Source organism: Hypomesus nipponensis, chromosome 16 (assembly GCF_054491055.1).
Source record: "Hypomesus nipponensis isolate SF chromosome 16, ASM5449105v1, whole genome shotgun sequence".
NCBI classification, from domain to species: domain Eukaryota; kingdom Metazoa; phylum Chordata; class Actinopteri; order Osmeriformes; family Osmeridae; genus Hypomesus; species Hypomesus nipponensis.
In genome coordinates, this window is record NC_140376.1 from 9776295 (window position 1) to 9791682 (window position 15388).

General features: G+C 46.0%; 1 protein-coding gene across 3 annotated transcripts in view; it reads right to left on the reverse strand.

The window, feature by feature from the left end:
- Positions 1–15388, reverse strand: part of LOC146254747 (adhesion G protein-coupled receptor D2) — a 65075-nt gene that overhangs the window by 1361 nt on the left and 48326 nt on the right. The window contains exons 24-25 of one of the 3 annotated variants that reach the window (XM_084676342.1): positions 10212–10294; positions 8911–9668 (exon numbers count right to left, since the gene is read on the reverse strand). In XM_084676342.1, the coding sequence (XP_084532468.1) occupies positions 9609–9668; positions 10212–10294 (143 nt within the window). In that variant the 3' untranslated portion in view covers positions 8911–9608. Of the gene's footprint in view, positions 1–8910; positions 9669–10211; positions 10316–15388 lie in introns of those variants that run through there. The other 2 variants (XM_084676343.1, XM_084676341.1) reach the window with 2 other exon arrangements.

A 15388-nucleotide genomic window follows, 5' to 3' on the forward strand; every position in this document is an offset into this window, starting at 1 on the left:
GAGGCTACATCATTCTTATAATGTGGCAAAAGCACCTGCTAATGGCTTTATTAACTACAAACACAACCCCCAGCTGCCTTTTTGTGCTGTACACATCACCTGCAGTCACAAGACTGGTTTCTGAAGCGTAGGCCTATTCAAACCAGAAACAAACCACTGTCAGCCATGCGCAGATAACATAAGTGCCAAAAGTATCTGGAAGTTCTCAAGGAGTGGTGACGAGATGCCACTCAGAAAAGTGATCGGAACCAGACCACAGGGGAAATCCCTGAGACCCCAGGCATCTGGTTCTGTTTCATCCATCTCACCAGCCTCTCGGCCTACAGAACACAGATCCCGTTTAAAGGAGGGCTCAGTGGCTTTCAACAGCCACCCCCCCCACCCCCCAACACACACATTAATCTGTACCACCCTCCACCCTGCCTTCATCTTCATCTCACAGTCCACATGCACAGGACAACAGTATGGGCTCTCCTCTTTAATATCTAAACAACATTGACGGCCAGAATTGTTGCCCCCCCCAGTTTTATTCAGAGTTTGTCTGAACATTCAAAGGGCCAGGAGTACCACCAAAGAGAAGGCCAAATGGCTGAACTCTTCAGAGAGTCAATTAGCCAAGTTTCGCATCGCTGAGCGATTGGGGCGCATTGTTCGTCCGGCCTTTAGACAAACTTAAAAAATGTACGGCTTAAATTAATAGGCCAACATTTGAAAAGGATCACTCCCATTGTTATGCAAAACCCTCACCTTAGCATGCAAAACAAATACAGGGGTTGGGAGATGGAACGGACCGAAGGCCGTAGTCGTTTCATTTAGACGCATGCATAATACATAATTACGCATAAAGAGGAAGCCTACAGCATTAAGATGTGTTTTATTTTTAATTATTATCATTCTTATTAGCCATAAAAAATAACAGGGGGGTGGGGGTTGGGGGGGTGGTAACTTTTAAGTACCTGAACCTAGCTGCCAGCCTTCCATTAATTGCCAGGACAATGGCACATCTTTAGAGGGTGATTTTTCAATGAAAATATAAATCAAATAAAACATTAAAAAACATTTAATAAATGAGGAGCATGCATTCAGACACACTTGTGTTATACCACCACTTACATCCTACAGAGCTCATATAAAAAAGACTCAAGGTTACGTCCGATTGAAAGCTCTCCCCCCCCACTCCGCCCAGCAGCAGCAACCACTCCAGAAATCCATTTGGAGCTTGCGGACTCGAACATCTAATTCAAACATGTCGTTTTGTTGAAACGGTTGTTGTCAACGTCTTTTAAAACCTCCCTCCTCTCCTTGTTTGCCTAGCTCCTTTGTAAGAGAGATGAAACTGTTTCGCAGGAAGCATTGGAGATACAAAAACCTAATCCTGGCAGATCTTGGCAAGTGGCCTGAAAAATAAGAGCATGTGTATGAAATTTGACCTTTGCTTCATCAAAGGTGAAACGATTTCCCCTTTTCCAGAGAATATTGTATACAGGTTGAAAGAGTTTGGTTGTGGCTGAATGCCACGTCACCCTCGTCAAATATACTGTAGTGTGAACTTCTTTACAAGTAGTTATGAAATGTTGTGTGACCTTCAAAGATGTCAGGTCAGAAAATGAAAACCTTAGACAATGAAATGATGACATGTATTGATGTTAAAGTCTCAAAATAAAAAAGAAAGAAAATTGATGCTACAATGAGTGCCATATTATATTTACATTTACGTTTACATTTAGCAGACACTCTTATCCAGAACGACTTACAGTAAGTACAGGGACATTCTCCCCGAAGGAAGTAGGGTGAAGTGCCTTGCCCCATACTCTACCCGCTCAGCCACCTGACTTTTCTTTCTATTTCCATGGAACTTTCTCATATCCTCACTCTGAAATAAACAACGCCTGAATCTAGGCCCCAAGTATGCTAGTGAAACAAGCCTTCATTAGTTTTAAAAGATGAGGTGAAGGGACTCAAAGCATGTCTGTGGAGAGGCAAACACAAATTCTGCACATGCAAAGAGACAAAGACTAACCACACACACACGGAAATCATAACCTTGACAGTGACCCCAGTCTTTCTCACCTCACCTGAAAGCTTAAATCTGTCCATCCAAGTGAGCGGCTTCACTAGTGCACAACCCACATGGCCACAATTGCCCCCTACACAAATCAACCCTCAAGAAGAAGTGCGATCCTTCCTAGACTATCTCCCAACCCACGCATACACACATCCACCCACCCACCACACACACACACACAAAAGACACACTCACATATGAACACACACCACTAGAAACACCAGGCATGAATGGCTTTTGGGGGGGGGAAATGAACTCTGAAGGACCCACAGGCCTCTGTCTCCTGTGGCTCCCTGCAGCCTTGAATTGTGACCCTCTGATGGAGAGCTGAGGAAATAACACAGAGCTGAAAAGCAGGCAGGGTTCACACCCCGAATCACACACACATAAACACACTCACACACACCACCACACATACTGCACAGACCTGTTGGCGAGATTAAACCAGTGCACCCAATTACAAATCCAGAGAAGTACACAGAGACACACGCTCATTGAAGCTGTCAGGTGCACTTACTCAGACACACACACACTCACACACACACACACACACTCACACACACACAAGCATCAAAATAGGGGCTGGATCTCATCATAAGGCAGTCCAGCCAGACCGCCAATGTGTGACCATGACAATCGCATGTTTTACACATGTAGATTCACGGTGTCAAAGAAAGTCAAAATGTGTTTCTTCAGACACATTTTTCCATTGCACTGCAATCAACAGACACTACGCGCAACCAGGCTGCTTGTTTGCAGCCAATTCCTTAACTTACTTTCCTTAACACCTCTCTGAGTCAGTAGCAATTCAATTCATTCTGTCGGCGTCCCAAGTTATAAGATCTGGGAGCGTGACAGTGGCTTTTATGGTGTTTGAATAGATCAGTGTAGGATTGAACAAGGAGAGGGCTCAACAATACAATCACCAACAAATCCAGTGCTTCGTTTGTGGAATGTTGTGTTGGGCCCAATACTGCCATGTGTAATGAAGGACACTTTGCTATTACAAAGGAGACACTGCAGCGCTGTAGGCAACGTGAAGAAGAGCTAGATGAGCTAGTGGTAAATGACCTGGGAACTGTACCCACTGCACAGGCAACTACAAACCTTTTGCCGAATGTGCAGTTTCTCCTTTGTAATGGCAAAGTGTATATATATATATATATATATATATATATATATATATATATATATATATATATATATATATATATATATATATATATTTATACTGTATATAATAAAGTTTAAACTAAAAAGTAAATGTACACAGACAGGGAATTTACTTTGGTGTAAGGTGCTTACAGTAAACATTATAAACAATCTTATATATACATTGGTGAACTTCATTTGTGAATGCATGCTGTGTAAATTTGTCTATAGTGTACAGAGTATTTACTTCTTTTCCACACAACCCCCGTTTACTGTCAGGCACCTAATTGCATATGGAGACCAGCCAAATGACTTAATTATTCCACCTACATTGTAAAGCTGGTCTCACTGACTTCCGGATAAATTGTGTGAGTAACATACCAACTTCTTTTCATTTGGATCAGAGCGTTAGACTGCACACTAGAGTGTTAGATAACACCCTAGTGTGGTCAGTGGTTACAAAATGTATCCATTGTGACTATTGCTAGATAATGCTGTGACTTTATGCTTAATTTGTGAATGATGTGATTAGCCAGAAATCTGTCAACATCTTCTAGTGATCTGAAAATCTGATGCGGTGTGGTCTTGCTCTTTTAAATGTGTAATTTCAAGCCAGGGCTCTTTGCAGTTCAATACTGCATGTCCTTGAGTGAGGAGGGGTGCTTTGTGTGACAGACAACAATGACACAGCCTACCAATCTGGAGATGGAACATCTCCTCTGTGTTTTGTGTGTGTGTCTGCACACACTTGACCGTCTGTGGTGCACATCAATAGAGACACGTCGCAACAGCAGCGGTGGACGACAACAACCGCGGCAACTTTCCTTTCATTCCTCCCACCTCTCCTCCTCTCCATCTTTCACGAGAGAGACGCACACCAGCGTTGGCAGGCCTTCAGATGCACACAGCTGCTCCCAGCAGCAGCAGATAGGTACTGTAATGGGGGAAACATCGTTTATTTTGTCTGCCTACGCTCCTTGGGGACCTCTGAGAGTTCCTGTGTTCCAATTCTAGGCCCGAGTCCCTGCCAGCAGCCACTCTTTATCAGAGGCCCAGGAAAATGACGTGGCTTGCATGGAAAGCGAGGACATCACAGGCCTAAATGAAGCTATCAAACAGAAAACGGAAGGGGACCAAGGGGACTCCCCTGAGGGACACCTCTTGGCATCTGTTGGGGTCACAGCGGTGTATTTCGACAGGAGAGGAATGGAGGAGGAGAGTAAGGCATCAAGGGTAAGCAATGAGGGGATGAGGACGGTGGAGGGGGAATGGGAAGAGGAAGTTGTACGGAGAGAAGGGAGAGGAGAGCGGGGGAGGCAAGGAGTGAATGGGAGTTGATAAAGTAAGGAAAAAGTTATTTCTGTTTTCCTTTTGTTTTCGGTTTTGAATAAGTTTTGTGCTGCAGTAACACACCTTTCGTATTGGGGTAGTGCAGACTGGACGTCACATGGGATGTAGAAGTGTAAACCAAACACACCCCACACCATAACCAACAGGACAAATAAATATAAGAAAAGCATGAATGAATTTTTTAAATGTACGGTTGGAGCTAGAAGGTGGAAAGAAAGAGGAGAAAGAAGGATGAGAAAGGAGGGGAGAGGAAAAAGGAGGAGAAAGAGTGAGGGAAAGTAGTGGGGGGGGTGGGGGTTGGAGGTGAACTGCCTCTTGACGCCAGCAAATGCATGTTCAGTCGACGGTGACCTGCAGCCTACAGTGCAAAGAAACGACCAAGAAAGAATGAGTAACAATGCAGTCAATGTCAGAGAACAGAGAGAGAGAGATGGACAGGCTAACGGAATGAGAGAGCCCACATCGAGTCAAAAAAGTAGTATTTCCAACTGATGTCATGTGAAGCGCTGTAGATAGAAGAGTGTACAATGCGGCCATGTGTCCACTGGTGCTAATCAAAGTCAGATTGACAGAGAGCGCGCGTCCTGAGTGAATTCAAAGCTGAAAATGACTGACATTTTAAAGGCTCTTTGTGTGTGCTTATGGGGCAGTGGAAGAGGGGGGGGGGGTGAGGGCTGGAAAACACCCAACACCTTATTCTTCATTCTGACCAGCTTTCGGTTTGTGTTGTGTGTGAGAGGGAGAGAGAGGCTAGGTACACCAGGGTTGAAGCTCTGAGTAGGCCCGAGGCTGGACCAGAGGGCTTCTAGCTGGACTATCAGATCAATATCACCTGGAACTTAAGACAAGCAATGGAAAAAGTGGTGTGTGTGTGTACGTGTGTGTCTGTGAAGGAAAGGGGTGATGGAGAGCGCATGAGAGAGAAATTGGAGCGAGAGAGAGAGACAGAGAGAGAGAGAGAGAGAGAGAAAGAAAGACAGAGAAAGAAACACAAAAAAAGTGAAGGAAAAGAGAAGGAAGGCAGAGAAGGGGGAGAAAGAGAGAGGGAGACAGGAAGACAAAAAAAAAGAAAAATCACAAAATTGATTGAACATAATCATACCCCAAGCTGTTGCTTGTGTCTACAGTACCCAGAGTCCACGTGTTAATTAAGTTTGGACGCCGCAATAAATAATCACAGTCTGCATTTGAATTTCCAGCAACTTTGGTCATGATTGGACGGTGGGTGGGAGGGTGGGGAGGAGGGTAGGTGAACACACACACACACCCCTTGTAGCCAAATCAGAAACAGAAATCCAGAACTGATATAAATGTCAGTATGAATTTGAAACTCATACATAATAGATGTGCTTATAGCAGGGGAGCATCTTCAATAAGACGGGAGTGTAGAGATGGTTTCTTATCTCCAAACCGGGGAGTCGGCCTAATGACTGCACCCAGAGACCAGGGGCCCCTAGTCGGACCCCATCATATACCACAAGCCCCTTCCAAGCTGTGAACGTGAGCTGTTAAATTAAACATTCACAGCTTCTGCTTCTTTTAGGGAAACCAGCATAGAAATAAAACAAATGCCTCACCTCTGCACAATATGTATGCAATTGAGAGATTATTTGATGTCTCAAAGTATTCTGTGAGTGTTTATACACACAAACTACGAGGGCAGCATGCATCATTTTCATGTGAGGGTCTAATGGTCATGAGGGTTGTTTTCATGGAGGGCGTTTTGCATGTTTGTGGCAGTGATGCTAAGCTAAGCTAAAGGTGACAGAGTTCTCGGGTCATCACCAGACCACACCAAGACCTGGGGCCACTATGTCCCCTCCTGACCCCCCATTTCAGACATTAACAGGAAGATGCCCACAGGGAGGAAGGAAGTCATGTTTTTTACTTGCAGGACACAAATTCATTCATCGTGTGCGTGTTTCAGTCTGTGTAGGATTTTTTCCTTCCAAAGGATCTTGACAGGTTTTCATGGTCGAATAATCAACTTTGTCAAAACAGTTTTTGATAATAAAATTGACTTTTAAAGGTCATTTATATGGACAGAAATCACAGTTTTACAGCTTGTGACAGGATCTGAGTGAATGGTTTGAACGCTGATAGTTTCACCCCTTGGACTTACAATTGAGAAAACCGCTCGCAAAATCTTTGGACTCATGTTCCGTGTTGGTGCGATCACTGGCGCAAGCACGCACACACACCAATCGATTCTTCGGTCGGCAGTAGGATATACCCAGAGGTAAACCTAGAAGAGCAGGTCAGCGCATTTCCCTGGAGGAAGTGATTTAATGTCCAAAAAGATGTGCTCTTGTTATTCTTTGTCTCTTTCCTGTTGTGTTCTGACGGGGACTTCCTCCCTAGAGGGGGTGGACACGGGTGTCATCCTCTGCCCCAGCACTGCCACGCGGAAATGTCATTCTGCCCCCCCTCCCGTCCCCAAAATGACCAACCTCACTGGTCATCGGCACTTATACCCTGTGTGTGTACATGTGAGAGGCTAAGAGAGATCAAGAGTGAAGAAAAAACTGAAAAGGTATCTGTGTGTATGTGTGTTTGAGATGACAAGCATGGGAGAGACATTGAGTGTGTGTGCGTGTGTGCTTCTGTGGTCTATGGAACAACACCAGAATGACCCCCAAATAATCTTTTCCTGTTGGTTGTGCTCACTAACCAACGCCCATCCACCAAATCAAAGGAACTCCAGGACGCTGTGTTCGTCATTCAGATTGCCACACCCTCGACGAAAGGTGACATTCATTCACAAAATGTCGACATATATCCTGTTTTACCAGAATAATACAATCCATTGCTAATCCACAGCAAACTAAATGCATCATCATCATGCGTGTCCCAGGTGTTAGCAGTGGTGACACAACTTCTGTGCCGCAACTCTTTCGACCATAGTCCACTGTTGAGGGATATGTAGCGCACTCTCTCATCACAAACGTCACACACACACACACTCATTGAATCCTCAACTCACTGACCCCCGCGTGCACGCAGAATTACCAACTGTCCAACCTGTGAACATATAAATACAGTACACACACACACACCTACCTCTCTCTGGCCCTCACACACACACACACAGGAAATAACATCAGTGCGCCGGTGTCTAATGAGGATATGAGGCGTGGTGATGGCACATTAACGACAGGACCCTTGACAGGGCCACACATCGGTAGAACAAAAGACAGCATACTTTTATTCAATGAGGATTGTTGGATGAAACAATGGTGCTGGCCACAGAGGTTTAATAAAGGGTGAGAAAGGTGAGTTTGTCTGTACCGCATCCCCGGTGCATCCCGGGGGTCCGGGATAAAAAATATCAGAGCGGCGAGGACACAGTGTATCCTCGCTTTCTTCTGAAAAGCACACGAGCAACGTGGAGTTGATCATGAAATACAGTAATGCTCTGTCATTTGGGCTAATTGACGGATTGCTAATTGAGTGATTTGGTTCTCATCAGATTCCTTTCATTCACTGAGTTTTAATTTACTTGGTTTGTTCACACACACACACACACACCATGAAATGTCACAGCTCTCTGGCTGTTTGCAGTAACAGGCTATTTGCATTCCATTCCACCACCTATTTGGACTATGCTAATGGATGCGCTCATGCAGAGCGCAGGGCCTAATGAAAATCTTTGGGCAGATGAACACTGGTATTGATCAGCTAAAGCCCACGTCTAAGCGGGCTAATTGATCAATCATGCCAGCCACTGAACGGATTAATGGTACATGAGAGCTCTGACAGACCGAGTCTTTCTCTAAGGTTGGACATAGGATGCGCCTGTGGGTTTGTGTGTGGTTTGTGCGTGGGAGGGAGGGAAGTTGGAAGCAGAGAGATGACTAGAGACTGTGTGATTGTGTGTGTGTGTGTGTGTGTTTGACCTCTGTGGGCGAACAAGCAAAAGAGCATTGACTGCAACTGCAGGTGTGTGTAAGCGCGTGTGCACACGACAGCATGTTAAAACAAAAGCCATAGTGCGCTCCTGCTCTCGTGTGTACATGTTCCCTCTTCGCTGACAGACTGACATCAGCGGTCCCTTGCCAGGAAGGGGAGCTGCACTCGGGCAAAACAGGAAGCCCGGCTGAACCCACCCCCCCTATCACCACCACCACCCCCATGCCATGACTGACAAGCTAGCCGGCAAGTGGGAGTCAAGGGAGGCCCCGGGGGTTGGGGTGGAGGGGGGCCCTGACTGAGTGTGAGTGGAGGGGCCCACCTGGCCTGTTGTGGGGGTCCCAATCGCGTGTGGTGCCTCTGATGAGGGCTGGGGGCTTGTGACAGGCCCCTTGTACGCTGAACAGACAAGTGAGTCAGAGAAACTTCTGGGATTGAATTAAACTAGAATTTTTATTTATTTATTTTGTGTTCATGTTGTCTAGTTGCCACAGGTCTCATATATATGGTGACATTTAAACTTACATGCATTTTGTACACAGTCACTTTAACGGAGGCTGTCATTTATTGTCATGGATTGACCTGGCTTCTGGATTCGGAGTTTGTATATTGTAGACAAATAAACAATGAGTAGTAGTTAGGCCAAAAAGCTGCGGAGACGATGAACGCCAACAACAACATTCGTTAACAAAGGAGGAAACATTTAGGACAAGGAAGAAAAGTCAATACAGTCAATATATTCGGCGTGAGGATCAAAACAATATAAATTGAAGCATTCGAGGATAAAGCCACGCAACACAAAGTAAACACAGAATTTTCCGGCACAGTAGAAGTCTCCCACAGCAGAACCTAACACAGCTGAGAGTGATCATAACACTGGAAGAGCTGTCTCAGTGATTGGATGAAAGTAGGCAAAGAGGCACTATCGCTATGGGGACAGCCAACCTGCTCAGAGCCCACCCCGCCACCCCACCCCCAATTGCGTAACCTTGACCATAGAGAATCCTGATTCTGCCCGGGTTCAACCGATTCACACCTCCATGGAATGGAGACCATTTCCCTGTATAACCTCGGGTGTGAACTTAATTGTGTACACTGGGGGTATTGGTTTTCAGGCCATAACCCGGCCCCTTCAAAGATGAATCGTCGTCTCAAGGCGTCCACTTTCCAGGGAGAGGCGCGGACCACCCAACTGAAAAGCAAACAAAGGCGAGCAGAGGCCCTAGTCAGGTTTGATCACGTCACGCACGCGACAGTAACAGCCACAACTCCGCACAGAGAGTTGTGCAGAGAGCGAGGAAATGGGGATAGTTGGCCCTGTGCTATTGTTGCTGGCCACCAGGGGGCCTTGACAGAACGGTGGGATAGTGGAGACGGCTGAGGCTGAAGCGCCCTGCTTTCACAGTAGCGCTGTCGGTGTCGCAGACTACGAGTAACAGTTAACCGCACCCACACACACAGAAAAAGAGTGTGAGGGGGAAAGAGATAAAAAGAGGGAGAGAGACAAAGGGAGAGAACAAGAGGGAGAAGGGGGAGGGGGGTGTTGGTAAGATTGCTCTGACAGAGTGTGTTAACTCCCAACATTATAATCACCTGGGCTGTAGTTCAAGCTGTTTCTGTCTCAGGGTCAAAGGTTAAATACTGTTGCCTGACCTCCTGTTACCGAAACCTCAAAGGCCACAGAAGACGCTGCCAGATCTGACAGCCTTTAAGTGTGTGTGTGTGTGTGTGTTACCTTGATCGGGATAAGGACGCAGTGAGAAGCATGGACCGAGGACTCCTCCAGTCTCTCTGGAACACATGGAAGAGGAAGTGGACCTGTGAACACATGAACACACACTCACCTTAGTTTGTCTCCCTCGTAAGTCACGGTCGCCATTTCAAACATACACCCTGCATGTCCTGAATGTACTGCGTGGTAAACCTGAAAGTGGTCGGCCATGACTGTCTCTGCTGTTCACTCACTGCCATACAAACAAACTGAATATAGAAGACTTCGGGTAGATGGTGTATGTGTTAAAAGAACAGAAAATACTACAGGAAATGTTGAAAATATGAAAAAATGTATTGTTAATTTTGTTATTTTCTTCTGTAATTATATAAAAGCATTGTGAAACACAATTAGTAAATTGGAATTAGAAGAGCAATTCGCTACTCTATCATGCAACATATTTATTCATAAGTTATGATAATAATTTTACTAATTGAAAGCACTTTTGCTTTCTTTTTTATTTAACTTGTATATATGTACAATACATATATTTTTATATATACCAAAAATGTTCCCCAAAGAATTACTGTAAAAGCTTTCTCAGATTTGTTCATTTGATCTTTGCTGTGACTGATAATAAGACAGCTCTGACAGGGTCAGCCACATTGTCTGGTCCCGCCCTTGTTTTCATGACTCATTTAGACATGTCAATCACATATCACGGACAGGGAATGGAAGCTCTGACTCAGCACAAAACCAAAACCTGTTTTCATGGCACAATAAAGGGAGGACTAATATTTAATCACACTGTATTAGATATTAATGACAGGACCAGGGAGGCAGTACACAAAATTATTTGCCGTGGTGGGATATAAACGTATAGTTACATCTCCCAAAATTGTCCTTGCAAAGTTATCACATACCGCAGTCAAACAAACAAACGCACGCACAAACACCACCACCACCACCGCACACTGCTTAGCTCCTGTTCTCTCTCATGGCTGTCTTGGTCTCAAAGTGCCCCATGTCAGTATTAATCTCTTATATTGGGAGGTGGGCAGTTGGGGGCCGCCAGAATTCATTCCGTGCATAACCGTGAAATCTCTCCCCCCACCCCCCCATCGCAAAATATCTTCATCTGTCTCTGTCTCATCTACATGGAGGGGGGAGGAGAGGCAGAGAGGGTGAAGGAGGTAGGGCGGAGAGGAGGGAAGGCAGGCCGTCCGCGAGGAGAAAGGTCAGTGGATTCAAGGAGTCCATCATTCTGATGTGTCAGGCCTCTCTTTAGAGGAGGGGAGGGGGGGGGGGTTGGAGAGGAGGTTGATGTTCACAGGGACGGCCATCAGGCAGAAGGTTGACCGAGGAGTTGGCTGAGAGCCGAGAGGACAGCGCAAAAGTACGAGGTCCGAAAACGGAGCCCCCGTCCGTTTCGTCCTCACCGTGGTACGTGTACGACCAATGTGCCGTATGCACTCACACACCGATGCACTTCCATCATGCCTCGGAACCGTGAACTGGAAGTTGAGAACACAGCATTTGTCAGGATAAAACATGCACACACACATACACACACACGCACAGACACACGTCTGGCTGAGGTAAACAGCTTTTTAATAGCACCAATTCCGTTTATTTTCCCTCCATGCAGGTTTGTTTCGGACCATCTGTCGGTTCCATTGTGTTTCTGTGTGTCTCTTTGGTGCCTCTGGGTGACAGCTGATATATGTACGCTACAAAGTGCCTGGACAGACCCTGGAGACCCCCCCTGCACAGTAACTCGGCTTTTTCTTCCCTTCGGTTTTCTCTCTCTTCCGTTTTTTTTCCCTTCCTTTTTTTTCCTTTTTTGGAACATTCCGTCAGATCGGAGCAGCACGGTGGCCCGCATCCTTGGTGGCAAGAAGCCAGGCCGCTCGGCTTCCTTCTTCAAAGTGTGGGCCACGGGGCCACTCGCTGTTTGAAAGGTTAGCAAAACGATGCCAGAGAGGACGGCGTTGGCGGCAGAGTGAGCTGCGTAGGCTTCGACTGGAGTGGGGTTTGCCTGTGGACAGGCCGGCCAAACGTCTTCAGAGAGATGGAGTGGACCTTTCGCTAACGGCTAACGTTAGCGCCTCTTAAATGGTGTCAACTTCCAGAGGTTGAGAGGAAAAACTGCTGCGGCTAGATATAGGCCAAACAAGCTAAACAAATACCAACACTGTCTCTCGAGATATGCATGTTCAACATTCTTATTTCTGTTAACTTGCATATAATAAGTACCTAAATATAAACAAATTCGAATGAACACAGTTGATTATTCATTCGATGGCCAGAACCCAGCGATCACAGTCAGAATGTACCATTGTTTTTAGAAATAACAACAATTTGGCCATCTTGGCAGTGAAAGGCAGGGGGTGAATGCGAGGGTCTTGTCAGGAAGTTTTTACTCTTCGCCTGGCTTCCCAGGGTTCCCTGGCCTTTCCAACTTCCAGTCACGACATGAGAGAAGCCAGGCGCAGCAGGATAATCACACCCTAATAAGAGAGTATATTGAAAGCAGCCCTCTACTCACACACACACACACACACATACACACACACACACACACAAATATGTGAAAACACACACAGACGTTCCAGTACACATACACACATGCACCGTTCACAGAAACACAAATCTCTGAATATACAAACACACACACCTCAGATCCTTTTTCCACATTTGCCCACTTTCTTCTTCACCCAACTCAGCGTCCCAGAAAAATGTTTGCACATGGCCGCACGTAATATCAATAATTTCACAATACAGTGTATCAATTAACACTTCAAAAATCCCAACGGGAGTGTGTAGGGTTCTGCGTTCAAGTTGGTGTTTGGCTTGGAGGCCTTGGTGGTCTGTAGGTGAGACATGCGTGAGGCGAGCCATGAGAGATTGGTGTCGCTAGTTCTTGTCGGTGTTGGCAGACTCATATACACAGGTACCTTCTACAGAGCTAGCTTACGTTACCGTACAAAAATGCACCATGCACGCTTCAGTATAATTTGACACTTCACATTGGGGAGACAAAGACACTTTTTTCCACTTTTTTCACATTTTCTTTGATGGCTTCCGTGCGGGCAGCAGCTGTTTGGGTATTTAGCGCCATTAATCAGACACTGAAACTTAAAATGAGAGATAGTGTAGACTGGAGTACTTGAAGAGAGTCTAACACTAGAAAGCCTACTAGTTCAGTGGTAAAAAGAAATTGGTAAGTAAGCAGGCTAGTGGCTTGTTGGGAAATATTTGTAGTGTTCATCTCATAACTCCAGGTTTCTCCTTTTGATTCTTTATAGACTTCCTTAGTGGGAAATATCTGACATCTTAGCAAGCCAGATACTGTATATTCTGCGCCAGTGAATGAAATTGTAGCGGAACATGGAACATGGCTGCTGCTTAATGCTTAGTGACGAGTATAGACACCTCAAGACCATTTTCTATAATGTTTCTCTGCAACTTTTGCAACTCTTCTTTCTCTCCTTCACTTTCCCTGTGCCATTTTCTCTTTCTCCTCCCCTCCCTTTCTCCTCTTCTCTCGTCTCCTCTCCCGAGCCTTTGCCTGTACAGTAAGTTCTTGTGTTTGTGTGTGTGTTCTTGCGGTGGTCCAGGGTGTGGGACTGGAAGGGGGGGGGGTGTGGGGGGGTGATGCACCTGTCTCCTAACAATCTCCAACACCTGTGCATCAGCTGCCATTTTAATTAGCACTCCAAGGAGGTTCGCCAAGAGTCATCAAGCACCTTGTCGCTTACAAACCTCACGAAAATCGCAAAATCAATAGAAATCATGAAGATCCCGGTCTCTTGCCTGTTTAATTGCCTCGTTCCCATAAACAGCCCACACGGAGAAAAAAAATCTGGAAGCTGGAAGGCGGGTTTTAATGAACCAATATACCGGAGGATCGATGCATGCAGACACAGGCTTTTTTTTTGCGTGTTTTTTCGTGTGTGGTTTTTGTGGCAACATGTAGCAGGACGTGTTCACTCGCCGTCTCCCTCTAACGTGCCATTGACGACAGCGCCAGGAGAGGCGGTCACAACAACGGCAGTAGCTCGGGCTCTTCTTTTTCATTTCCTCAGGATGAGGCAGAGGCAAGCAATAGGTTTAGCAGGCGAGGCGAGGCGAGTCTGATTTATGGCAGTGGGGTGACCTCTGGGGCCGTAACACAGTGATGGGTGAGTGGCTCTCAACGGTAAGCTACTGGCACTTGACAAAGTGCCTGAAGCAGAATGAATTTACTTCTCTTTTCCTCAATCATCAACAGCCACTGCCCTGACCCCCATCCTGACTGCTATAACAAGATCTCCCGTCTCGGGGGCTGAAAAATTTACTGTCACATCTACTTTTCAATGAGCTCAAGTGAGCACTTCTTTCACCTTCAGTGGAGCAGGTGCCTGGGTAACCTGGTCGCCTGCCACGCACGCGCACACCCCCTTCATCCGCATACCACACGCGTGTAAGCGCATGCACTCAAACCCAACGCACAGACACACATTCAGGACCTGTAGGGGGCAGAGGTTACGTGGGACAGAAAGTGTGAGGCAGACTCTAGCAGACAAACTCCAGCCTTTTACATCAGAAGTCAATCTTCCTAATCGTATTGCCGGCACTGGAGGGGGTTTTCTCTCCCCTCCACCGCCCTCCTTCTGCCCCTCGAGCCCCCTCCGCCTTATTTGGCGAACCTGTCCGTGTTTGCCTTTACATCAACTTGATGACAGTGCCTTGAGGCAAGTTCAATTTAATAACACCAATTTTTTTTTAAATATATTCTCACGATTAATCTCCACGCCCATTCAAATTGTATCTACCCCTCCACAGACGGGTGATCATAGAGATCCTGAATGAAGCTTAGAGATCCTTGCTAGGGGGGAATGTACTGTCGAGACCTTACCAGGGCCAATATTCATGGGGTCAGGTGGCTGAGCGGTAAGGGAATCGGAAGGTCAGTAGGTTAGTAATCAGAAGGTTGCTGGCTCGATTCCCGGCCGTGCCAAAAATGACGTTGTGTCCTTGGGCAAGACACTTCACCCTACTTGCCTCAGGGGGAATGTCCCTGTACTTACTGTAAGTCGCTCTGGATAAGCGTGTCTGCTAAATGACTAAATGTAAATATTCATTCATGTTCTTACATCTTCTGTTTGGTACAGTAGATAGTTTGTTTTGCACCAAAATCAATACATTTTGAACGATCC